Source organism: Cannabis sativa, chromosome X (assembly GCF_029168945.1).
Source record: "Cannabis sativa cultivar Pink pepper isolate KNU-18-1 chromosome X, ASM2916894v1, whole genome shotgun sequence".
In the NCBI taxonomy this organism is placed as follows: domain Eukaryota; kingdom Viridiplantae; phylum Streptophyta; class Magnoliopsida; order Rosales; family Cannabaceae; genus Cannabis; species Cannabis sativa.
The window spans coordinates 81,760,561-81,787,728 of record NC_083610.1 but is presented as its reverse complement, the minus strand read 5'-3'; the positions used below and the strand labels follow the sequence as shown (position 1 = coordinate 81,787,728).

Genomic DNA, 27,168 nt, shown 5'->3' with positions numbered 1-27,168 from the left:
GAGAAACCTCCTCCAGGGTGGCAATACTCTTCCCCTTCTTCTTTGAAGACTTCGAGCCAGAAGCAGACATGTTATGCTCTGAGAAAAACAAAAAGAAAAAACCCAGCAGTTAGGCCCCATATCAAACCCTAAATCAGAGAAAAAAAGGGAGTGGGGGTCCCCTAACCGCTGGAAAGAGGCCCCCTCCGGACACGTGTCACCTGGGAAACTCAAAAGAGGATCCCTGAACAAGTGTCGGGTGCAGTAAAATCGCAGTAAAAGTGGTTTTGCAAAAAGGGAAAGAAAAGAGAAAAGTCTTCCTATGCCCTAAGCAATTGCTAAACGAAGGATACATGGTCTTCTTCAAACAAAACTGTACGCCTACGACAGAGGCATGACAATGGCGATTCTACAACTAATACAGTAAAACGTAAAGCAGAACTCGAAGAACTCAAACACTCACACTCCGGAAATCTCTAAGTACGAACCCAGAAAACAAACAAAATAAATGTAAGCATGTTATTATCTAAAGATGCAAAAAACTTACAGTTGATTGTTGAACTGGGGGTACTGGGTATGATTGAGCGAGAGTTGAGAAACACTGGCAAAACCGAACACTGGAAAATTACAGGAAGTGTTTAAGTGTTAGGGCAGTTTGTGCTACTTCGAGGAATTTTCTCTCTGAGAAATTCAAGCAAAAATGGTAAGGAATGGAAAGTAACCGAAATGAAGGAAAGGTGGTGGCTTTTATAGGCAAAAGTGCATGAGGAACAGGCGTCTTCACCTACCAATCGTACGGCAGGGGAAACGCACGATTCGAATTCCCAAAAGATCAACGGGCTAGATCAATCTACCATTAAGGCGGTGCAAACGTTTGAGTATCCGCCTGACACCATCAATGCGCCGCATCAATCATGGGGCGTGAAACGAATCGACCTCTGCAAAAGTGAATCACTGCATTTAATGCCATTATTAGACACACCTTCACGCGCCCCCAAGACGTATCATAAGACCGAGGAGGCGGCCGGAAACATTCCTGCAAACAAGCATATTGTCACATTAAATAACATCATTTAATGTGCCCCCACGCGCTCAAGGCTCGAGCTAGGGAAACGAGGGGCCAACTGGAGACACTTGAACAAGCCTTGGTTTATTTTTACTAAGTAAACAAGGCTTGGGGGGTAAATGTTGCTCCTAAAATCGCCCAATATACGTGGACCAGTCAGGAAGGGACACGTGGATCAAATTGCTTGGGAAGAACTGTTAAGTCTTTTTATGACACCAGGAAGCGTTATTCGCATGGGTCCCGGAGGATATACCCGGAGTACAAGGTACTCCCGGAAGCGAGCATAGCTTGAAGGCACTCCGAGATGTGTCAGGTCTCTCCCGAGAAATCAAGTCGCATTTAATGCTGCATGGGAGGAAGCGTGTTGGGACTGTAACACGCAATAAAGTCTGACGGCACAACCCCCAAACAGCAGCGCTACAGTAATGATCATTTAAGTCTAGCAACGGCTATTCTGCGAAGAGTCACGTCAATCATAAGACAAAAAGGACATTCTCCATAAAAACCCTACAGCACCTAGGGATTTGACCATGCATCACCCATGGTATATTCATCGGAAATGCCCAACTTTATGGATACTTACAGCCACATGTGTAAGAACAATTCTAGGGATTACCCCACCAAAACACTATAAATACCCCCCTCAAAGCTCATTTAATGGGGTCGGAGAATCTTGGTTGCTCAAGAGCAAGAAGAGAAAAAACTCACCAAGAACATTCTTTGTATTAAAGAGAGAAACATTCTCCCAAGTGTAGAATCTGTATTAAAGATATCCATAAATAGCAGTGGCTCGTGGACTAAGGCTCATTAACGCCCCAACCACGTAAAAAGTCTTCATCTCGCTTTCTTACAGCTCATCATTATAATCATACTTTACGAGTTGCCGAAAACCTCGGTCAACAGTGTTTAAGATAAACAATTTTATATTATTCAAGTATTTTTATTTTACTATTTTAATTATTTATTAAATAAAAAATATGACAAAATATTTTATTATATATTTATGTATATTCTTAATTATATATGATATATTATTTTTTTTTGCTACGAATTATTTATTTATTATTATATATTTTAATTTTAATTTATTATTATATATTTTTATTTAATTTAAGTTTTTTTTTTCTAAAAGGAAATACATAAAATAGTCCAGTCCATTCTTAAATCAAACACAAGATTACTTTCAGCATAATCCAATCTTGTCCAGTCCAGTCCAATCCTTTTCAGTCCAATCATGCGTACCAAACGGGCCCTTTGTATTTTCCAGAATAGTACAAATAGGATCCTGAACTGATTTTTTTTATTGAAATAAAACTCAATAATAACCTTATCTAGAAGTATTATGATAAAACTGGATATATTTTCTGTATCTATTCATGCTAGAAATTGTTTTCAAGTTGGTTATATAAAAAAAAATTGTCAAAAATTGAGCTGAGGTCTTATTTGTACTGTTTTAGAAAATATAGGGTCTATTTTGTCATTTAACAAAACAGAGGGTCCAATCAATAACTTTTAGAAAATATAAGATGCAAAATAATATTTACCCTTATTTTATTGGTATTTAGTAACTAAAATAATGGTAAGATGAAACTGATGGAGAAAGTTTTCTTGTGAACCTAATTGATATGTAACAAGGGGGTACACTAGAAAGATTGAACTTCTAACACCCTTTAGAGGTTTAGTTTGTGGGACACTAAACTCTTAGTGTGGTCCTTTAAGGAATATTTGGTATGAGGTTTATACTTGATAGGAATGATAATATTTAACTAAATTAAATTTTAATAATCAAGGGATTTGTCTTTCCAAGTGAAATTTACTTTTAAATTAAAATAGTGGTAATGTTAATCCCCTCCAACACGTGAGTTTCATATTCTCTCCAAGTCTCCTCGTTCCAACTCTACTCTCTCACACTCAAACTCACATAACAAACACCTCATTAGGTGGCGTAATTGGTTGGAAGGAATAAAAATATAGCTAGAATAAGGATGACATTCTAATACTTTATAATAAAACTAAACAAATGAATAGAATAAAAGATGTTTCCTTTTCATTCCATTCCATTTCATTCCTCAAACGAAACGCCACCCTAACGTTTTCTTGTGTTTTTACAATATGTTTTCCTTTACAGAAGGAAGTTTCATATCTCGTCCACCACTCCTCAATGATTCTAACTATTCTTATTGGAATGTTAGATTGAGGATATTTATTAAGTCTCAAGATGAGAAACACATGGAGAATGATTCTTTTTAGGATGGTCTCATCATGTTGTGGTAGATTTCGAAGGTAATTCAAAGTTAAAACCTGAACTTGGATGGTCTACTGAAGAGGATAAGTTATTTGCTTACAATAGTGAAGCTTTACATACTATATTTAATGGAGTATGTGAATGTTTTATTAAGCTTATATCTTCTTGTAAATCTGCTAAGGATGCTTAGCAAATCCTTCAAACTCAATTTGAAAGAATTTCTTATGTTAAGTGTTCTAAGTTTATTATGCTTCAAACCTAAGAATGGCAATTTGGGATTTTTTCGTGGGCCGGGTCGGAATCCTAACCCGACAGGGCGGCCGTTGGCCCGTGACAATCAGGCTTTATTCGGGTCATTGACCCGATCCAGCCCGACCCGATAATAGTTGTGTCAGATCGGGTCTGACCCAGCCCGCTTAAATCCCTAAATGTTTTAATGATTTCATTTTATTCCTTAAATCAAAAATCCAAAATCAGTTTCAGTCTTCACTCTTCAGACCCAACCCAGTTCATGCACACGAATCACACCATTCTCATATGTGATCTCTCCTCTCTTTCTCAATCCTTAGTTCCTCATCTTCTTTGTCTCTGATCTCATTTTTTCTCCTATTTCTCTCTCCCATGACCCACCTACTTGGCTACTTCCCTCGTTGTTTCTCTCACCATCGACTCAACCCAAGTCAATATATGCTTCTTCTTTTCAGCTTTTCTTTTTCTATCTTTCTTTATCTTTTTTTTGGTTTTATTTTGTTTACGTTAGATTTTTTGGTGTAGATCTTTGGTTCTAAGCTAAAATTAAGGGAATTAGTTATTCTATTATTTTTATACCCAAAATTTGGCTAATAACCAGAAGCTGGGACTCATAGACAAACGCGAGGCATGGATAGGTCACGAAATTATTTTAGTGACCAAGAAAGTATGAGTAACTCGAGTAGTTACCAATCTAAAAGTTACTCAAGAACTAGGTCTGTGAGTAATTATGACCAAAGATGTCGCGAACCTGATCTCTACTAGCACTTAAATCAAAAGCAGCCAGACCTTCGTGAGCATTTACACCATAATACAGCGCGATTTGCGTAACCAACTTAATCAAAATGCAGATCGGCAGCCTGTGGATCCAATACAGTTACGAGTAATACAATTGGAGGACAAGTTAAGAAAATACCAAGATGGAGAATATAGAAAATTACCAGGATATGGCTCAGATGAAGAAACAGAACCATTCCACCCTGATATTTTGAATTCTCAATTTCCTCAAGGAGTTAAAAATCCTCATATCATGCAGTATAATGGTACAACTGATCATGTCGCCCACCTTAACAATCTTAACACAATAATGCGAGCAAGTAACGTTTCAAATAACTTGCGATGCATATTATTTCCAACTTCATTGACAGGAGTAGCAAGTAGTTGGTTTGACAAATTCACCAACTATTTCATAACTTCCTAGGAGCAAATTGTAAAAGATTTCAAAAAGTAGTTCCAAGCTACAAGAGATCGACAATCAGTAGCATGTCATTAACCAATATCAAACAATAACCAGAAGAATCCCTTAAGGCATACTTAAGTCATTTTAGTACGGCTACAGCCAAAGTCAGAAATTTGAATGATGATAGCATTCAATTAACAACCCTAGAAGTTGGAATCGCAACTGACTTATCAATTGTAAGGGGGAATTATGGGATGATTTATAAGGGAGACATGTTAGAAACATCAACGAGTTCAATGAGAGAGCATAGATTTTTGTGCAAAAAGAAGAGGCACGTAATGAAATTAAGCTGATGAAGTCTGGCTCGGGAGATAAACCCAGCACAAGCACTACAACGGCGAGCACCGTGACCACTAAAGTAAAAAAATCCAAATGGTTTGAATACCAAGAGGAAGGATGAATCTAGAGACTCATCCAAGGATAAAAGGAAGCAAAAGAAACATGAAAAGTATGTTTCAATTTATTCAGTGTATACTGAATTAAATGAGACACGCAAAAACATTTACCTCGCCAACGAAAATCAGGTCGCATTTTACAGAGTAGAACTGATGAGACATGCAAGGAACAAGTAAGATCCTACTAAGTATTGTCGTTTCCATAAAGATATTGGGCATACAACCAAAGAATGTCGTTAGTTGAAAGACAAAATTGAAAGCCCAATCTCACGAGGATATTTTGGGCAATAACTCAAATAACCCAAGGTTACAACCTCCCCCTGTAGAGGGCAAGGATATCTTAGTTATTTCTAGAGGACCGCACAGAAATAGTGCACAGAAAAGGTACATTAATGAGGTAAAAAATGAGACATCAACGTTTGCTCCAGCCTTTGAAGAAAGTAAAATCAGATGGACTGCCCATTGTCTTTTCTAAAGAAGACCCAAAACATGTACGATACCCTCATGTGGATCCTCTGGTAATAACAATTTAGCTCACTAATAAGAGGGTAAAATGGGTTCTCGTGGATGACAAGAGTTCTGTTTGACTCCCTCAAAAAATCTTTGGGGGTTTGCATTGTTTAATTATTTTCATTTGGTTCTCCATTTTGTACAAAAATTTTGAGTAGTTATTGTCTTGCATCTGTCTTTCTTTTATTCTTGGTTGACAAAATATGTTTATGCTTTTGGGTGATAATTAACTTAGTGTCTTGTACTCTTCATACTTTTGAGGTTAGGTTAAAAGATTCAAGTTACTTGTATATGTGTGATCCGAATAAATTAAAGTATTAATGTATAGAGTTGAGCGATTTTTGTTTCAATTTCTTGTCAGGCCCTTGTTAGAATAGAGTTATATACATACTAATGTGTGAAAAACCATCTTTTGAATAAGCTGGAACTTTGTAATTAAGAGTTATGAAGATGATGCACTACCATAGAAAATGACTACCTTCAATATGGTGTGACAACATCCAGTTGCGGAATCAAATTGAAAAAGGCAAAAAATAAAAATTTAGCCAAGGAAATTGATCCTATTTTTATTGCACACTACTTTGATGTTGTCTAATTTTCTTGGTGAACAAAAAAAATCACATATATATATATATATAAATTAGGTCACTCTCATATATTATTCGTTGGGTATTTGATAAAATGATGCTTAATAATACTAAAAGGTTAATTAGGATTATTTCCTTCCGAACTTTGACATGTACCAAATCATGCCCTTTGAACTTTTAAAGTCGTTAAAAATGCCCCCTGAATTATTGAGATTGTTGAATTTAAGGACTTTTGTCCAATTTTAGTAAAAAAATTCTAACATGGATGAAAGTTCAGGGGTCATGATTTAGTACATGTGAAAATACGAGAGGCATTATATGGTAGATATCAAAGTTTGAGGAGCATGATTTGGTACATAAATAATCATTGAAATAGTAAAATTGAATAAAATTAGACAAAAGTCCTGAAATCTAACAATCTCAATAGTTGAAGGAGAATTTTTAACGGCAAAAAAAATTTAGACATGATTTGGTACATATCAAAATTTAGAAGGTAAAAATCCTAATTAGCCATACTAAAATATCTTTCTTTCAAAAATAAAAACTAAAATTACAATATATTAATGAATTCGTGCATTACAAAAAATAGAAAAACAAATAAAGAAAAGAATCAAATCTTTGTGCATATCAAACATGCCCACAATCAATTGTTTTTTTTTAGGTTGTCAAGCACACCCCTATATAAATATATCTTATAGTTATGTAGAAAGTCAAATTGGATATAATGGGATTCTTGTTGAGATTTAAGATTAATGAGTTTTCAAGAATTCAAGTTGGCATCACTTTATTAAGATATTTTTCTACAGCCTAAGCTTTTTTTTAGAATATATATATTTATATAAACGAAAAGTAAACGCCTCATACATTAAGATAATTGCACCAATTATTATTAAATTAATTCGTTATTAAAATTCTTGTAGAGGTTGCTAATTCTTTATTTATCTGTGTATTGCATTTACTTTTTAGATACATATCCAATATATAATTTATAAATTTGCAAGTGGGTTTCTCGAATGCAAATTAAATAATGTTTGCATTTTATATAAACTTAAATTTCATTATATATTATATATATATATGTATATATTATTTAGTATTTGTAGCTGTCATTTATCATTTTAAAAAACAAGAAAAAAAAATAGATTTAACATATTTTATAATAGTTTTGTTTTGTAGAACTACGTTTTCTCACTAAATAGTATTAGCATGATTTTTTTTTTTTAGAAAAAAAAGTTATTGTAGAGATTTTAAGTAGTTAATTTTTTTTTAGAAAAAGATTTCAACCACTAAATATCAAAAGCAACAAGAGTTTTACTAAGGTGGTGACAAAAAATTATTTAAAAATAACATCTGCTATTATAAGTCGTTAATTAAATGTTCAATAACAACTAAAAATGTAAATTTCACGAAAAAAAGAAAAAAGAAAAAAAAACCTAAAGATATTTTATGCAAAAGGATATAAATTACACGATTAATGATTACTTAATTTAAGAACAAAATTATAATGATCAAATAAAAAAATTATAAAATTTCATGGATAAATATGACATTAAAGGTTGAGAACAACATGAAAATCATTGAGTTTGTAAGGCATCATTATATATATCTTATATATCTTATATATATATAATTAATTAAGAATGATTAATCTAACAAAAGTTGCTCAACTTAGATTAATCATATAATAAGATGCAAATGCACGTATCCTAGTGCTAATTGGCACAGCTGCAACCCATAACTAAGAGTATTAATTCGTCATTACTTATTCCCCAAAAGAAATTAAAATAAATTGTGTCCTCTTAATAATTCTTCTTGTTTCTCTTTCAATATTTTCTTGAAGAATAATATATAGCCCATAGTTATCCTGTATATGAAGATCCAAATTTTATTTGGCAATAAAATAACAAGAAAAAAAAAGTTGCTTCAACAAATAATATTAACAAAAATTAGCAGCTTTTAAATTTTTATTTTTAAAATATGGAAATGGTGCGAATTGGAGATGGTTTTTATATTACCATTCCTATATTCTCGTAGGTTAATTATGGTAGCGTTTGGTAACACTTTTTTAATCAGTTTTCTGTTTTTAAAAGTAGAAAAGTGAAAATATTTTTTAAAAACATGTTCTATAAAACTGTTTTTACTTTTCAATTTTATAATTAGAAATCAAAATTTTAAAAACAAAAAGAATCACTTTCAATATTTTTTTAAACAGTTTTTTTTCTTAATTAATCTTTTAGATTAGGACCAGACCCGGACCCAAATCCCCTCCCTACGGCCCTGGCGTTAAACCCGACTTTTGACTTGAACCCGAATTCGACCCCGGACCTAGACCCGACTTAAATAAAATCAAAAAATAAAAATAAAAATAAACTTTATAGAACACACTTTTGTTTTCTGTTTTTAAAATTGAAAAACAAAAGTGGTTACAGAACGCATTTTTGTTTTTCAAAAACAAATTTTTTAAAAACAAAAATTTTACTTTCATTTTGTGATTAAAAAATTAAAAAACAAAAGTGTTACCAAACGGCACCTATATAATTACACCCATTCATTGATGATAGTGCTGGTATTAACTAGTAGATTATAGGAGAAAAATTATGATTACTTATAATCGTTAGTAGTAGTTATTTTCTAAAAAGTTATTATAATAATTTAATTTAATTTTGATAAAGTTTAATTAAACAACATTCTAAATATTTTTCAAATTCAAAATCCAACCCCTCACATATATATATTTATTGGTAAATAACATTAAAAAAACCACAATAACCATAAATTAATAAAGTCTAAAAAGTAAATAAAAAATATGATAATAATAATATTTAAATAGAATAAATTAAATATATAATTAATAAAAAATATTCAATATATATTTATATCAAGGTGTATATGAAGTGGTATGTACTAATATTGGACCCGTACCATACTCGCATATGTACACCACAATTTCGTCCTAATTATTATTTTTTTGTTTAATCGGTTAATCTCCTCCATGTTCCGATCAAATAATACTATAAATATCCGTAATTGTGAATTATATTGCCTTAATTGTCAATTATATTACCATTCCTATAATTAAAGTCTCTAATTGTATTGCTTAAGTAATAAATAATTGTCTTGTCTTGTGACATGGTCGAGTTTCAATAGACGTCGGTGAGTGTGTTCTGTGTTGGTGAAAGAGTTTTGTACTGATTCTTGTTTCAATAGTTTTGGCCTTTAGTATGGAGGAGGATTATGAGAACTATGGTGGAAGAGGTAGAGATGGGAAGGTTGTTGTATGAAGATGAAGATCTGTCGGAGATAGATGATCGGTGGGGCCTTGTGGGTCGTTTCTTAACGAAACATGTGGTGGATTTTCAGGCGATGCAACATAAGATGGCATCATTGTGGCAATCGGGTAGGGGCATGTATGTGAAAGAACTAAGTCCTAATCATTTTATTTTTCAATTTTACTATGAAGTAGATATTGAACATGTTATAGAAGGGAGTCCATGGATTTTTGATCATGCACCGCTTCTTTTTTAGAGGGTGAAATTGGGGGGAAAACCCAAGATCAATCTAATTGTATATATTGGATTTCTGGATTCAACTTCATGGGATGACGTTGGGCTTCATGTCGGAGAGGGTGGTTCGGGACATCGGGAATTATATAGGGGTGTTTGTTAAGTCGGATCCCAACAATTTTTCTAGCGTATGGAGGAATTATCTCAAGGTTAGAGTTACTATTCGGACTGATAAGCCGTTAGAACGAAAGATGAAACTGGAAAAGAAAAGTGGTGTCTCTTGTGTTGTTCAATTCAAATATGAAGATCTACCTACGTTTTGTTTCATTTGTGGTATGTTTGGCCATTCGAAACGATTCTGTGAACTTTGTTTGAAACTCCTCTGCATCTAATTTAGAAGCCATATAGCTTTGAGATAAAGGCTACCCCGAGACGAAGACATTACAATATGGGTGCACAGTGACTCCGGTCAGGCATTGCATCAAAATAAGGCAGCTCTACCTCTCATGGTAGTTTCCAGCAAAGGAATTCTGATGGGGACAACACAGTTATGGAAGAGAGAAAATTTAGGGGACTGAAATTTTGGCTCCAAGATATTTGGATAATAATGTTGGTAATTTTTCTGATGGTTATGGCAAGAATCTACCTAATCATACATGTGGCAGTAATCAAGATATACAAGGAAAGTCAACAGAAATCTTTATGGCTCCCGCTTCATTACAAAATAATATAATTCTTAGTCTACAGGTATTGGACTTGAAAAGAAGGAAAACCAATATTGATGTGGGGTCTAGTGGATTCGTGGATAGTGGGCCGAAAATCAATATGTATGACAATGTGGGAAAAGGTGTCGATGAGGGTGATGTGATTATGGGCTTCAGTGAGGGTAGTAGTATAAAAAAAACTTGAAAGGAAACCCGCCAAGCATTATGAATGTTTTAAGTTAGAATTATCGTGGGCTTGGGAACCAACGAACATTTCAATTTCTTAAAGGATTATTTCTCAAAAGTAACCTAATTTTATTTTTTTTATGTGAGACTAAATGTAACAAAAATAGAGTGGAATGGGTGGGTAGACAATTGGGCTTTGAGGGAGTTTTTATGGTGGAAGCCCATGGTCTAAATTGTGGGCTGGCTCCCCTTTGGAAAGAAAAAGATGATAAAAATCTATTGGGCTTTTCCTTTAATCATATTGACTTCTGTGTTAAAGTGGAGGGTAACAGGATTTGGAGACTTACTAGTCTCTATGGGGATCCAAAAAGAGCAAGATGATTTCAAATGTGAAAACTGATGAAAACAATTGCTGGTGATTAGAATCTTCCATGGTGTGTTATAGGAGATCTAAACAATGTGTTAACCCAGATTGATAAAAGAGGCGGGTATCCTTACCCACGATGGCTTCTTGATGGTTTCTAGGCGTGTCTTACAGATTGTGGTCTCTCGAACATGGAGTTATCAGGATATCTATTTACCTTAGGAAAAAGCAGAGGGTCGAGTTCGTGGATTGAGGCACGCCTCGATCGTGCTCTGGTTTTTGAAGCTTGGATGAATATTTTTCCAGGTGTTATTCTCACCGATCTTGAACATTCAACCTTGGACCATTGTCCGTTACTGTTAGAACTGGTTGAACGTAGTAAGCTTATTCCTATCATCGGTTTCGTTCCGAGAATGTGTGGCTTAAAGAGCCTATATGTTATCAAATTATTGAGGATTGTTGGGGTCAAGATAGTAGTATGGGAGTAATGGAGAAACTGCAATTGTGTGCTTCGAATTTGGCACATTGGGGGAAGGAAGTTACTGGGTGCTTTCGAAAAAGGATCAAATTTTGTAAAGATGAGCTAAAGATTTTGAAAAGTAAGAGAGATGTTAGTTCAGTCCAAAGGTATGAAGACGTCAAAAACCAAGTTTCATGTATCTTGGATCAAAAAGAGACACTTTGGAAACAAAGGGCTAAACAATTTTGGCTTAAAGAAGGTGATCACAACAACAAGTATTTTCATCTCATGGCCAGAAAGCGCAAGAGAAACAATCTCATTTGAAAACTCAAAAACCAATAGGGAGCTTAGGTTGACTAGGAGCACAATTTAACTGAGGTAATGGTAGACTATTTTTCCTCTCTTTTTTTTTTTGGCTTCTAGTGTTTCTTGTCCCGAAGTGGTTGATAATGTGGATAGGCTTGTACCTGATTTGGCTAGTGAAGATTTTCACAGACCAGTCACGGAAGAGGAGGTTCGTAAAGCGATCTTTCAAATGCACCCGGATAAAAGTTCGGGCCTGGATGGCATGACCCTGACTTTCTTAAAAAATGTTGGGATACGATTAAAGTAGATGTGACTCGGTTTGTTCAACGATTCTTTGAAAGTGGTGAGTTAGAATCGGCTTGTGGTGATGCTAACGTGGTATTGATCCCGAAAAAGAAATGCCCAGATACCATGAAAAATCTTAGGCCAATCGCTATTTGTAATGTCTTGTATAAAGTAATCACGAAAGTTATGCCAACCGGATGAAGCCATTCATGGACACAATTATTTCGGACTCTCAAAGTGCATTCATACCAGGGAGATTGATCTCTCCTTTGAAGTTCTTCATTACCTCAAGAGGAAGAGAAAGGGGAAGACAGGGTTCATTGCGTTGAAACTTGATATGAGTAAGGCATATGATCGAATAGAGTAGCCTCTTTTGGAGGCTATGTTGATGAAAATGGGTTTTTTGTCTAGATGGATTCGTTTAATCATGTCATGTGTTTCTTCAGCTAATTACAAAGTTATTCATGGCTGCCATGAGATGGGCCCTATCATTCCATCAAGAGGTATCCAACAGGGGGATCCTCTTTCTTCGTACTTATTTATTCTTTGTGTGGAGGGACTGCCATCTCTTATGCGTAAGTATGAAAATCATGGTTGGATTCATGATTGTAAGGTGGCTAATGGGGCACCAAGAGTCTGACATATGCTTTTCGCTGGCGATAGCTATCTTTATTGCAAAGCTACAAGTGACGAAGCAGTCCGTATATAAGAGTTTCTTTGCAAGTTCGAGATGGCTTCAAGACAACAAGTTAATTTTGCTAAGTCCTCAATTATTTTTAGTGTTAATACTGAAGCTAATTTGAGGAACCACATATGTTCATTTCTCCACATGAATGAGGCGACAAAAGGAAGTTTTTATTTAGGTCTCCCAAGTACAATGTCTCGGAATAAGACCGTGGTCTTGGGATATCTTAAAGATAAAGTCCGTAGACGCATTCAAGGATGGGAAGGCAAGTTTTTGTCAAGGGCGAGAAAGAAATTTTGGTAAAAATAATTCTCTTGCCTTACCAACTTGTGCAATGAGCGTGTTCTTACTTGCATTGAAAATTAGTAGAGACATTGAGCGAATGATGATTAAATTTTGGTGGCAAACATCAAAGGAAGCACGGAAAGGTATACACTGGATGTCACGGGATAAACTCAGTAAAAATAAGAAAGGGGGTGGTTTAGGCTTCCATGACTTGCGTGATTTCAATCTGGCACTTTTGGGTAAGCAAGGTTGGAGACTCCTTACCAGACCCGAGTCATTGGCATCAAAAGTTTTCAAGGCAAGGTACTTCTCCGATGGTAATTTTCTCTCTGCTCAACTCGGTTCCAACCCAAGCTTCATTTGGCGAAGCATTCTTGAATCACAAGAGCTAGTTCGTAATGGTACGATATGGTGTGTGGGGAATGGTCAATCTATATCAGTTTTGGGCGAGCCTTGGTTACCGGATGCAACTAATCCCAATATCATTTCAACTCACATGGCTCTTTTTAGTGCTATTGTGGCAAACTTAATGGCTATGGATAGTTCTAGTTGGGATGATGGGATTATTGGGGATCTATTTGAGGAAAGAAACCAACGGTTGATTAAAAGAATCCCTTTGCAAGTTACAACAGCCTCAGATAAACTATATTGGACAAAGGAGGTGTTAGGTATGTACACGGTAAAGAGTGCTTATGGTTTATTGCAACTTCAAAAAGGGTTTTGGTATGAAGACACTGCATCGAATTTCTGGCATAAGCTTTGGAGCCTGAAGGTGCCACCAAAAATAGCTAACTTGCTATGGCGTTCTTGCTCCGAGTGTCTCCCCAAATTAGTACAGCTTCGTGTCAAGAGAGTGGTTATTTGTACCTTGTGCCCGTTATGCCGTGAAACAGAGGAAACAACCCTGCATTGCTTGGTCACTTGTAAGGTGGTTCAAGTTTGTTGGAACCGTGTAGGAATAGGCACAACTCTAACACCTGGTGCATCAGTACTTTTCAAGTAGAAAGTTTGAGTTGAAAAGTATTGTGGTTGTTGTTTGTTGGGCTATATGGGGAGCCCGAAATAATCTCGTTTGGCAAAATAAAGAATTTAACCCACATAACGTTGTTATGTTTGCTAAGTCGTATCTTGATCAATGGAAGAATGCTAGAAATTTCAACATGGATGCATCATGGTCTGAATATCAGAAAGGTGATGGGAGAAAGCATTGGACACCACCAAATGTTAATAGTATCAAGATTAACATGGACGCGATATTGTTCGAGGGCGGTCGTAGTTATGGCATTGGCCTCGTGGCCCGAGATTCTAATGGGACGCTTATCGAGGGCAAAACTTCCTTTTCCCAAAGCATGGTTGAACTATCTCTTGTTGAAGCCATAGGCATCAAAGATGCACTCAGCTGGATCAAAGAAAGGCAATGGCAGAATGTTTGTCTGGAGTCTGATTGTCTATGTGTGATTTAAGCTCTACGAAGTTCTTTAAAAATGATTTCTTTATTTGGTTTAGTTATTTAGGATTGTAAATCTTTGCTTGATACTATTGGTAATGTGTTTGTCTCTTTTGTTAAACGATCTGCTAATGTAGTGACCCATAATTTTGCAAAAGGCTGCTATTTTATTTCCTGACCGTCGTTTCAGTTTAGAGCAGTAGCGAACCAAGATTTAAAGTGAGGGAGCGTAATTTTTTTTTTTTTTTGGTAAAGCAGGGGAGCAAAAGTAAACTTAAAAAGAAAAAAGTATTGTTTGTAAGATTTGATCCTTTAACCTCTAACATATATATAATTTAGCTTAATTATTGCACCAAAATTAGTATTATGTTTATAAATATTATCTTTTATTACAAATATATGTTGTAATCAACTAAAATACATATACATTTTTTCCTAATTTTTTTAGGGGCGACTATCCCCTTGCTACAATGTGGGTTCGCCTTTAGTTTAAAAATTGTTTTAACTGATTTGTTATTTTATTTGCTAGATGAATTAATTAGTTGATAAGTAATTGCAATAGTAAATTAGATGCAATTACAAAATATATTTTTTTATTAAATAACAATTTATATATAATTGTTACATGAGAATATTTTATCATTAATTAATATTATATAATTACTACGAAGACTTCCAAAACGCCTTTACTATAATAAGTTTTAAAAAAATATCAACTTCTAGAAAAGTCTTTAATTAATTAAGTAATAGGAAACTGGGCAAGTTTCAAGGCGCGTTCAAAATGAAGCCACGTGTCGAGAAAGGAATATAACACACTTCGAGGTATTTGTGTTGAGAAATAAAAAGGAGGTCATAGTCAACTCTCCCACTCCCATCGCAACCGTTTATTTTTATATAGCTCATCCAACGGTTAATATATGATATACCGGCAGTAAACGGTTTTTAAATTAAAAACTGGTCAACAGTTTCAGCTTTAAATAAAGAAAAACGAATGACTCCACGTGATCCCCACTTTCAGAGTCAGCTTTCTTTCTCTAACAAAATTAATATGTGTCTGTAGATTAATTAATCTCGTGATTAGTTAGATTTAATTTTTTAATTAACTTCAATTAAATATTTTACTTTTTCACTGAATTATTAAGAGATTATCTAGAAGAAAAAAATTCCATATAAAATTGGAAATGTCGAGTCAAAAATATTGAATTTTTTTTAGGCGGCTTCATTTACTAATTTTCTCTTAAAAAATAAATTAGAGGTAAAGAATCTTACAAATAATGAAAAAAAAAATAGAGGTAAAGAAAAAAAAAATAATACATTTGGAATTTGGATCAGCATCGTTTCTTGCTAAAACTTTGAATGTAGACAAAACTAAAGTTGTCTTTAAACGGATAAGTTATTAATAAAAATTTGGGAAAAGGTTTACATTGGTGATACCAACACAACTTATAAACGAATACTGCGTGTTAATTTTTATTTTTGTCTTTTGTTCCAAATTTAAATTAAAGAAGAAACGTTCCTCTTCATATCTTATTATTATTATTATTATTATTATTATTATTATTACAAACAAAAAGTTTGCTAAAATAGTAAGAATGCCTTTGGAAGTATCTATTTAATTACTAGATAAGGTAATTCTTAAGGTAGTAATTACGTAATTTAGGGTGCGTTTGGAAAGTTACAATGTAATTAGATTTGTGTGTAATTGGAGGTAATTACACAATTTGTCATGTTTGTCTGTCCATGTAAATTACACTGTAACTGTGTAATTGAAAGTAATTGAGGGGTTCCAATTACACTCTTCAATTCTCATGGCCTCCAATGAGAATTGGATGTAATTACACTGTATAATTATTAAAAACTTTTCATATTAAACATAAGCTACTAAAAAATATTATTTTCTCATGAAATTACTAACTATTTTGCCAAACAAGATATTAGGAATTTATTGTTAGAAATTTATATGTATAAACTGAAACATACATGATTATGAATAAAGTGCGGAATTAATAAATCATATATGCACTATAATTTAAGGATCGAAATACCTCCAGCCATTGAATCTTGAGCTTCAAACCCACATAAGCTTTGATCTGCAAAGGAAATTGACTACCATGGGTAATCGGGCTTCCTCGCTCTCTCAACTCTCTTTAGATGGAATTTGCTGTTATGAACAGAATGAGTGAGGAGCTCGGGGACCGAGACCCTATATTTATAGGTGAGATACTCCATCAGTATCTATGCCACATTAATTGTCAGAATATTATGACAATTAATTCAGGAAATCAAATCAGGTAATGAATATAGAAATCTGACCATATATAGAATATTACGTAATTGATTCTGTCCAGATTCAATGAATATAAAATATTCATTTATCAGAATCAATAATATTATTTTATTTCCTTAATTAGAAATATTCTAATATTCTCCCACTTGGTCAGCATTTAAACTAAAACATTCAAACTCAAACGTTCCTCATTATATAATAAACATACGAATCATAGCGACATGTCCTCATTATAAGTCGAGTATTATCTTCCATGTATTACGATATATTTATTATATAACAATGTACTTTATGTGACAATGTACTTAAGTGAATAAACCCTAACCCTTATGTTTATTCAGGTCCTCTTACGATAATTTTCTCAGATGAAATTAAGGTGCACATAAATATGAGAAAATATCGAAATTAGAGTTTCATTAAATAATTTTTGGTTGTACAAATAAAAAAAAAAACTGCATATGGGTTAACTGAATCCCATATTTACTTTATGATCCTTGAATTTGTGTTGCGGCATGCCTTTAGTCAAGGATCTATGCGATCACCCAATTCAGTTTGCGTGATTAATGACCACTTATCACGCCTTTTTATGGCTAAATACTTAATGTCGATATGCTAGCTTCGACCAGTACTCTTAGAGTTATTAGCCATAAATATTGTAGCTGAATTTATCGCAAAATTTTCTTAATGGCCTAATGAAACTGTAATTCTGAACTCTAGGCCTACTATGAAACTCTATAATACATCATACGAGATGTATCCTCAAAACAATAAATGAATCTGACTTCTATAGTGAAATAACAATCAAGATTCTCTACAATATAACTTACTGGTAATCTTAAGGACGTAATAAAATATTGATTTACGTTAATAAATACAACCAGTGAAGTATGTTAGAATCTAATTGGTTAACTATATTTCCATATGGTCAATTCATCTTAAAATATGTATGAATATAATTTTTAGTATCTTAAAGATACCTCATCACTTTGTATGAAAAATAAAGTGGTCTTAACTTTAGTTATTCTGATACTACTTAACGATCCTGAAACAAATGTAATGCAAAGTCTTATTCAGACTCTTAGGCATACATTAGGCTTCTAAAATAGAAGCAAATGAATGTTCTTAATTTATTCTCACTCCAGATCATTTTTCAGATGCTAGTTCGAGTTATATTTATCACACTTAAAGATAAAAGTTATATCAGATGAATAATACATAATTTTATTTAATCAGAGATGCTGTGGCTACTCTCTAATTAATTAAAATTATATATATTATTTATATTCCTTATCTCAAAATAATAATTTGAGATATGAATTATTTCAACTTATATAGAAAACTTTTATCATCATTTGCAAGTAACATATTGTCTACGTATAAAACAAATATTACGCCCACTAACCTTCTGGTATATAATTATTTCCATAATTCTCTTTTCAAACCTAAAGGAAAAGATGATATAATACCAATTTGTGAGATGTTTGTTTTAATCTATAGGTAGACACTTTAAGCTTGCATATGTTCACCACTATTAGAGGAAAATCTTTATGGCAGTCTATATACCTTCTCCTCTAGTTCACTATTTGGAATTGATTAATGAATTAAAACAAGCAACAAATGCCAAGGTCTATAATAGAATCTTTTATAAAAACAATTGAGAATGTAAATCTCCTTTGTTATTGATTCTTAGTTCAAAATGAACTTCTTAGCAATGAATATTCTTTTATATCTTTATGTTTCTCAATGTTGCCTAATGAATATTATTGGTGAAAAAAATCTATGCTTAATTAATGTTCTCCACCCCATTAGGCAACTTTACTAAAGATAAACTTTATTGCTATTTAAGATATTCGTTTCTTCATTCATGGCATATTGTACTACAACTTCAATTCTTTATCATTCTATAATTTAATTTGTGTCTCAAATTAATATTGTAGTTGAACTCTTATTGTACAAAATGTGATCACTAGAATACATTGATCTTACTGTTCTAATAAGTCATCTTAAGGATGGACCAACAAACTCTTAAAAGAGCAAATGGTTCAATAGCATGTTATTTTAGAAATTGTAAGCAATTACTAAATAACATAACTTATTAGAATTTTACCAATGACTTGTATATTATTAATGATTAGTTATGAATTCTCAATAACCAGTAATCTTAAGGGTTGTTGTGAATCATAATTAATCTAACACTTGAGGTGGAAGTTTGAGAAAATATGAATGATCTTTCTCGGAAACTAGGTTCCTAGATTGATCACTCCCACTAATCAAGTCAATTCTTAATTCCACAATTCTAGTGTTGTGAGATGGATAATAAAATATGTAACTCTTAAACCTTATAGCTTTTCAAATGAAATATGCTCATTTATGGTTTAGGGCCCAGATCTTTTCTTTGACAATTGTACTCTAACTATATATGGGTATTTATAAAATGTGTACATGTCATCAAGTCGGTTTTCAACCTTATCACAACTCAAAATATGTTTGAGAAACAACTTTGGTTAGAACACGATTCGATATGTACACCCCATTGTTGAGTATCAATAGACAAAGATTTAGGAAAGATTGGAGTTTGCTATGTAGGCTCCACCCCATGTCCAAAAAATGCTTAGTTTCTTAAATCTGTTACACACTATAATTTGGGTGTACCAAGCATATGTATCGGGCAATGAACCCATGCTTTTAAAGAAACTTTACAAATACACTGGGAGTTTATCCATACTCACGAATTTTGATGTAGTATTCTCCATTTTATATTTGATCTCACTATCTTAATATGCAAAATGCACCATTTCTCTACTTAAGATTTAAATGTCTTTGAAACATATAAATCCATACTTTTGTAGAAAAATTATTTATGTGAGTAATCGTTAAAAAAGGAGATGCAAAATTTGAGTCCATGTCTTCAAAATTAATTGACTTGTATGATTTCTAATATGATAGAATTCTAGTATGCACCGATTTTGACTTGTTGGAATACATATTCTTAATGAAATTCACACAAGTTCTAAATAAAGTTAGTAAAATCAAGTGTAATGAAGATCCCCACCATTTACTAACATTTATTCTATTTATGGAGATATGTTCCATAATTTTTGGTGCTATAATGTAGAAGAATTCTTATTAATAACACATTTCTTATTATCAGATTGAACTTGCATATCTTTATGAGTGACATCATTTGTAGTAAAGACCTCTAAATGTGTCTAAATCAAGTTTCAATAGAATCTTGGAACATAAAGATCTTTGCCAATTTTAAAACAAAGCCACTACTATATTGCTTGTTCCTTAAACTTCTAAATGTGAGAACTTATCTTGTCTGTGGATAAGATTTGCTCACAGTTACTGACTTTCTTAGGTTTATTTGTAAACCTTGCAAGAAATTTATGAATGTGGAATAACAATCTAAAATAATCCACTATGTGTTAATAATCACATTAACTATATTAGAATGAATTCATACACAATAAATTAAAATTTATTGGTGATAATAAAGTGTGATTTATTTTTCTTAATTATACAGTAAAAACTGTACATTTTAGATTAAGTTATCAGAATAAATTTTTGGAAATTTCTACTGGTATGGAAGAAATTTATGAATAGTGATGTAATAAAATTACATATATAGTTTTGAGGTTTAAATGAATCATGTTTTTACCAATGAATAAACATGCTTAAATATGAAATCTTATTAAACAAAAATTGCCTGTGGGCTAAATTTTTAATTTAATAAGATTAGATTTAGATGTAGATTATGATAGATTTACACAATTTATGAAAAACTTAAAGTTTAATATTTCTATCTCAATGAAAGGTATGAAACACTTAATTATTTATAAATGTTTCAAAATTTTATACTTTATGATAAAATTATTAAATTAAATCTACATAATTTCTGTGGGATAAATTAAGAGAATTTAATTTAACATATTAATCATGTGAATATAATAAAATCCCTGTAGGGTAAGATTATTATGTTCACATAATTCATGTCCATTATGTGATCTTAATCCACTTAATATATATAATTTTATATAATTAAGGATGCTGTGGCTACTCCCTAATTATTTAAAATTATGTGGTTCACTAGACACCAAAGTATAAATTGAAGATTAAAATTTTACTAAATCCAAAATTGCATGTGGGCTAAATTTTAAATTTAATAAAATTAGATGAACTTTATGATAGATTTAATTAAACAATTAGTTTTGGAAAATGAAGGTTTATTATCTATCTTTAATTAAATTTGTGATAACACTATTAAATTAAATCCCCATAACTCCCCGTGGGGTAAATTAAGAGAATTTAATTTAACATATTATCCTAATTAATTATACAAATATAATAAAATCCCTGTGGGGTAAAATTATTATACCTATATAATTAATTACAAGCTATGTCCATTAAGGTGAATTTTAATTAATATATAATTTTATACAAATAAGGATGCTGTGGCTACTCCCTAATTATATAAAATTATATTTTCACTTTGACATTAGGTATTGGGCTCTACCTAAAAGTAATTTCGTTATTAACATAGTAGACAATCACTGAGATTAATGCTCCTAGTGTGGTCGTCCGAAGATCATTAAAAACCGTTCTAGATATGAGCATTTGTCCCAAATTCATGTTTTCTTATGTCAAACCACAAAATTACTTACGTTTTATTCATATTTTATTCATTTTAGGAAGTTTTATGAATATTTTATGAAGTTTTATGAAACTTAATGTGCTATATAAAATATTCAACCTATCTTAATGTTTGAATATTTCTAAATATATCTAGCACTATAAAAGGAATTTATGTATAGCATTTAAATCATACAAATCTAAATTAATTGCATTAAACATAAATTTGCCAAATAAATACAAATTAATACAATTATTGTATGATAATAAATTAAATGCTTAATTCCATAATATATAATTAATTATGCATTTATGACCATATAATATCTTAAATATTTATACTAATAATTAATTTGTATAAATAAGGTAATTATACAAATTAGTACAATTAATTATATGGAATGAATTAAATGCAAAATTAAAGACTATACTTAATGGCGGATTTTTCAAATTTTATTAATTTAAACAATAAATTACATAAATTTGGTAATAAATAATTAAATGCACAATTATACAAATTGCACAATTATTACATGCCTAAATAAATCATGTAATTAATTACCATATTAAAACAAATTTCTATTTTCAGTTTATACTAAATAACATATTAATTCTAAATATATGTATTAAATTAAAAATAGAAATTAATGAATGTAATTTATTGACTAAATTAACAATAGGAGAATAATTTATATTTCCAAATAAATAAAAAATATATATAAAAAAAAATCGAAATTTTTTTCCTTTTTTTTTTTTTTTTTTTTTGAAAAATACACTGCCATAAACGACATGATAAAATTTCCTTAAACTTCCAAAAATCATGAAATCAATTCCAAATGAATCTAAATGCAAAAATTAAGACATTCATATAGATTTTATGCATCGAAAATACATAAAACAAAGACTTTAAAAATCACCAAAATTTTTTGAAAAATAATTTTGAGATTTCTTTGTTTTTTCAAAGTGGATTTTCATGCTTAGAACAATCTATATTAATATATGAATGTATTAATACATATACAATATATATATAAATATATATACATATATATATATATACAGAAAATAAAAATACTGTATGTATATATATAAACATGAAATGTATATATGTATATATTTGTATATAGCATTTAGATATATAAATAATATATAACATATATAACATATATACGTAATGAAATGAAGAAAAAATATATATATATATGTATATGAATATATATATATATATGACTGAATGAATAAACAAGTATATATGTATGAAAATATATATGTATATATATAATTGGGATTGAATGAATATGAATATATAAATATATACACAAACGAAAATAAATATATATATCAACACTGAATTAAATATATATATATAAACACTGTATATACGAGTATATATATATATATATATATGAAACTCAAACTAAAATTAAGGCAGAGATAAAAACCGCTCTGATACCAACTGTTAGACATTTATATATATAAACTGAAATGTATATGTTTAAGTATTAAGTGCGGAATTAATCAAACATATACACTATATAACTTAAGGATCGAAATACCTCCAGCCATTGAATCTTGAGCTTCAAACCCACATAAGCTTTGATCTGCAAAGGAAATTGACTACCATGGGTAATCGGGCTTCCTCGCTCTCTCAACTCTCTTTAGATGGAATTTGCTGTTATGAACAGAATGAGTGAGGAGCTCGGGGACCGAGACCCTATATTTATAGGTGAGATACTCCATCAGTATCTATGCCACATTAATTGTCAGAATATTATGACAATTAATTCAGGAAATCAAATCAGGTAATGAATATAGAAATCTGACCATATATAGAATATTACGTAATTGATTCTGTCCAGATTCAATGAATATAAAATATTCATTTATCAGAATCAATAATATTATTTTATTTCCTTAATTAGAAATATTCTAATATTTATATGTAATTACCATTTCATATCCAAACACACCTTACATTTTAAAATATAATGTAATTACTAAACTGTGTAATTACCACCCTAGTAATTACCTTACCTAGTAATTACACAGTTACTTCCAAACACACCCGGTATTATACTATATTTTAAAATGTAAGGTGTGTTTAGATATGATGTGGTAATTACATATAAATTCCTAATATCTTGTTTGGCAAAATGGTTAGTAATTACATGGGAAATAATTTTTTTTAGTAGCTAATGTTTAATAAGGAAATTTTTTAGTAATTACACAGTGTACCATGAAAATTGAAGAGTATAATTGGAACCCCTCAATTACTTCCAATTACACATTGTAATTACACGGTCAGACAAATTAAGATTAAAGTATTTTAAAGAAAAGAGTGGAGAAGCTAAGGAAAGTGTTCTTAGAGCATATAAGATATTATTTTAAAATTTCTTTATTTTAGTGTATTTAATATGAGTGCTATAAACCTTGAGCTAAAATTGCTCAAAGTTAAAATACATATACCTTTTAGTTTAGCTAAATTTTACATTTTTAGCTATTTTAACTACACTAGTGAGAGTCATTAAAAAAAAAAAGGAAAAAAAAAACTATACCAGTGAGAGTGCTCTAAAACTCAACAAAAATTGTACACAAAATTGTAAATTTTTTATTGATATGTATTTAATTTAATTGTGGTTGAAATGAATTCTACATCATTATCATTGTAAATATGTGTTAGAATCATTTCTCTATAAATATTGCTCTAATCAAATGTACATTCTTCTCTAGAAGAAAAAATCAAATGTACATTCTTCTCTAGAAGAAAAAAATCAAATGTACATTCATAATATAATTGAAAGTACCTAATCCATTAACCTTAAGAACATAATCACACTAAAAATAAAAACAAAATTGTTTTGTTTGAACATATACTTTTGGTTTGATTTTCCTTTAGTTTTTTGGTCAATTATCATTGAATTTATTTTTCTTTTCTAATAATTTTAATTGAAAAAATATTGTAAAGAAAGAATTACTTAATTAGTTGATTAATTATTGTGATACATTCATTCACGTTAAAAATCAAAGAGTTGATTTTCAATATTCAAGAATCATCAAGAGTAGAAGTAGGACCACTAGTACTCTCCACAACTTTCAAAAGCAAAGACCAAACTCTGAATTGTTTTAATTTTATTCACGACTCCCAATACGAAAATTTCAAACAAATCTCAACCGTTGGATCACGTAACTACTTTGACTCTCACAGAGCCTTTTACCAGGTCACCCGGTTCCTATCTCTCTTGTAATTATTATATATATACACATAATAATCTCATCCTTTTCGTCCTTACTTCTTCTCCATCCAACTCCTTCGTCTATGGAAGCCTGAGATTTTTCCATTCCCAAATACTCTCAGATTCATTCTAACCTTTACTCTTATCTTCTTCAAAGAGCCTCTAATGGCGGTGGAGCTAATGAGGTTCCCCAAAATGGAAGATCAGAAAGAGATTCAAGAAGCTGCGACTCAGGGCTTGAAGAGTATGGAGCACCTGATTCGATTTCTCTCTCACAATCAACAGACTACTCAAATGGACTGCTCTGACCTTACGGATGTAACTGTCTCTAAGTTCAGGAAGGTGATCTCTCTTCTCAACCGGACTGGTCATGCCAGGTTCAGACGTGCGCCGGCTCATTCGTCATCTTCTTCTTCGCCTCCCTCGTCTTCTTCGTCCTCCGGTTCGCTCTCGCTTCATCAACCTCAGGTACCTAATACACTGGCCTTAGCTCCCGCGTCGATTGCTTCTCATCCGACTTACGTTTCTCCCGCGCCGATCGCTCCTCCGGTAACCGTTCAGGCGGCGAGTTTCGCACAATCTCAGAAGCAGAGCATGACTCTGGATTTTACTAAACCTAACAATAATATACTTAGCTCGAACATTCACAAGGCCTCCGCGGAGGTTGAGTTCACAAAAGACAGCTTCAGCGTTTCTTCCAGCTCGTCGTTCATGTCGTCAGCGATCACCGGAGACGGAAGCGTCTCGAACGGAAAGCAAGGGTCGATGTTCTTGACTCCTGCACCGACTGTCTCCGTCGGTAAACCACCCCTCTCAACGGCGCCATTTAAGAAGAGGTGCCATGATCACGAACACTCCGGCGATTTCTCAGGCAAAATATCGGGATCTGCATCCGGATCCGGAAAGTGCCATTGCTCAAAGAGAAGGTAACATTACATTCCTTATCCTAACCCCTTTCATTACGCTGCGCATTTTAGCATATATCGCGCAATTTAGTTTGATGCCTTCAGTAAGGAATTTGATGTAGTTGTTTTTTACTTCCGAGAAATACTGATTCTGTTGATTGAGCCGAGTTGACTCAGTATATTCATATAGCTATTGAAATACAATACGAGTTGACTCATTTACAAACTCGGTTGTGATAAGAGTTAATCTAACCGAGTCAACCTGAGTGGTAGGTGTTCTTGGTCAGCGAGTTAGGTTGGATTCCAATTAATTCATTTATGGTCTTAGGCACGCGCGACAATGACAGTGCTCTGTTATTGTGTTTTATATGAATTATGAAAGAAAAAATATAAGGAAGAAAAAGGCTTTTTAGTGGACCGATATGGCGATATGTCACTTCATCGGGGCGGGGAAGACTTTTTTTATTTTTATTTTTAAATTTCTTTTATTGTTGACCGATAAAAACACCTTGTTGTGGCGTACGACTTTCGAACCTAATTAATTGATCTAAATTTTATTTATTTTTAATTCAGGAAAAATCGTGTGAAGAAGACAATTAGAGTCCCGGCGATTAGTTCCAAAGTCGCTGATATTCCACAAGACGAGTTTTCGTGGAGGAAGTATGGACAAAAACCGATAAAAGGCTCTCCTTATCCAAGGTTAATTTCTCTGATATATATAGATATATATGTGTTCTTAATTAATTAATTTATTGATTGATTTAGTTTTAATTCATATTATTTACAATGCGTTGTTGTTTTTGGTTTTACAGAGGTTACTACAAATGTAGTACCATGAGAGGTTGCCCGGCGAGGAAACACGTGGAGAGGGCTCCCGATGATCCGGCTATGCTTATTGTAACCTACGAGGGAGAGCACCGTCATCAGCAGCCGGACACCATGGCGCCAATGGGTGGTGGTGGAGGAGTCTCTTTGGTATTCGACTCTAATCGAGTGTGATAGCCCCCATATATATATATATATATATTTTTTATATATTTTTCTTAAAATACTCGAAAGTAGTTGAGGAGGGGATAGTTGATAGAATGGGGTTGGATGTAAATTAGTTGAGATATATAAATTTCAAAAAAAAAAAAAAAAACTTGACAATTGATAATGCTGAAACTATGCGGTGTTCAATCAACTTTAATTTCATCTAATTTTCGATGCTTTTTTGGTTGGTTTATTTATTTGTTTTTTTGTAAATTGATTTTATTACCTTGATTATTTTTGCAAAATTATTTTAATTAATACTTGACTAGGATGGATTCTAGATTACCAGAAAAAAAAGGGTCTTATTAAACTGGTGGTATTGGAGTTTTTGGGGAGGGGATATAATCATGGAGTTAGTGGGCCAATTAGTTGTTCTCTAATTGGGAATTCAAAATGTTTTCTTTAATGAGAAAGGGATAAGTATTATGATATGGTCAACTGTGCCATAACTAGCCAGCCATGAGTTGTTATTATGATATCTTTATTCTCAATTGTCTAAAGTCAATGGTTGCCTTAACTCTCCCAAAAAAAGAAAAGAAAAAGAGCGATAATACATACTGTAGCCATTTTTATATAAATGGCG

The 27,168-nt window shown here is 32.2% G+C and overlaps 2 protein-coding genes across 2 annotated transcripts; both read left to right on the top strand.

Annotated features, from left to right (window-relative positions):
* Window positions 1-11,515: 11,515 nt before the first annotated feature.
* LOC133032398 (uncharacterized) lies at window positions 11,516-14,512 on the top strand. The gene is made up of 6 exons (XM_061106328.1): window positions 11,516-11,763; window positions 11,912-12,097; window positions 12,332-12,425; window positions 12,526-12,582; window positions 12,997-14,037; window positions 14,171-14,512. Exons 1-6 carry the CDS (start codon window positions 11,516-11,518, stop codon window positions 14,510-14,512), a joined length of 1,968 nt encoding a protein of 655 aa, XP_060962311.1.
* Window positions 14,513-24,661: 10,149 nt separating this feature from the next.
* On the top strand, window positions 24,662-26,752 carry LOC115700154 (probable WRKY transcription factor 17). Its single transcript, XM_030627717.2, has 3 exons — window positions 24,662-25,574; window positions 26,127-26,252; window positions 26,366-26,752. The coding sequence occupies exons 1-3, from the start codon at window positions 24,814-24,816 to the stop codon at window positions 26,550-26,552; spliced, it is 1,074 nt and encodes a 357-aa protein (XP_030483577.2). The 5' UTR covers window positions 24,662-24,813; the 3' UTR covers window positions 26,553-26,752.
* Window positions 26,753-27,168: the final 416 nt, after the last annotated feature.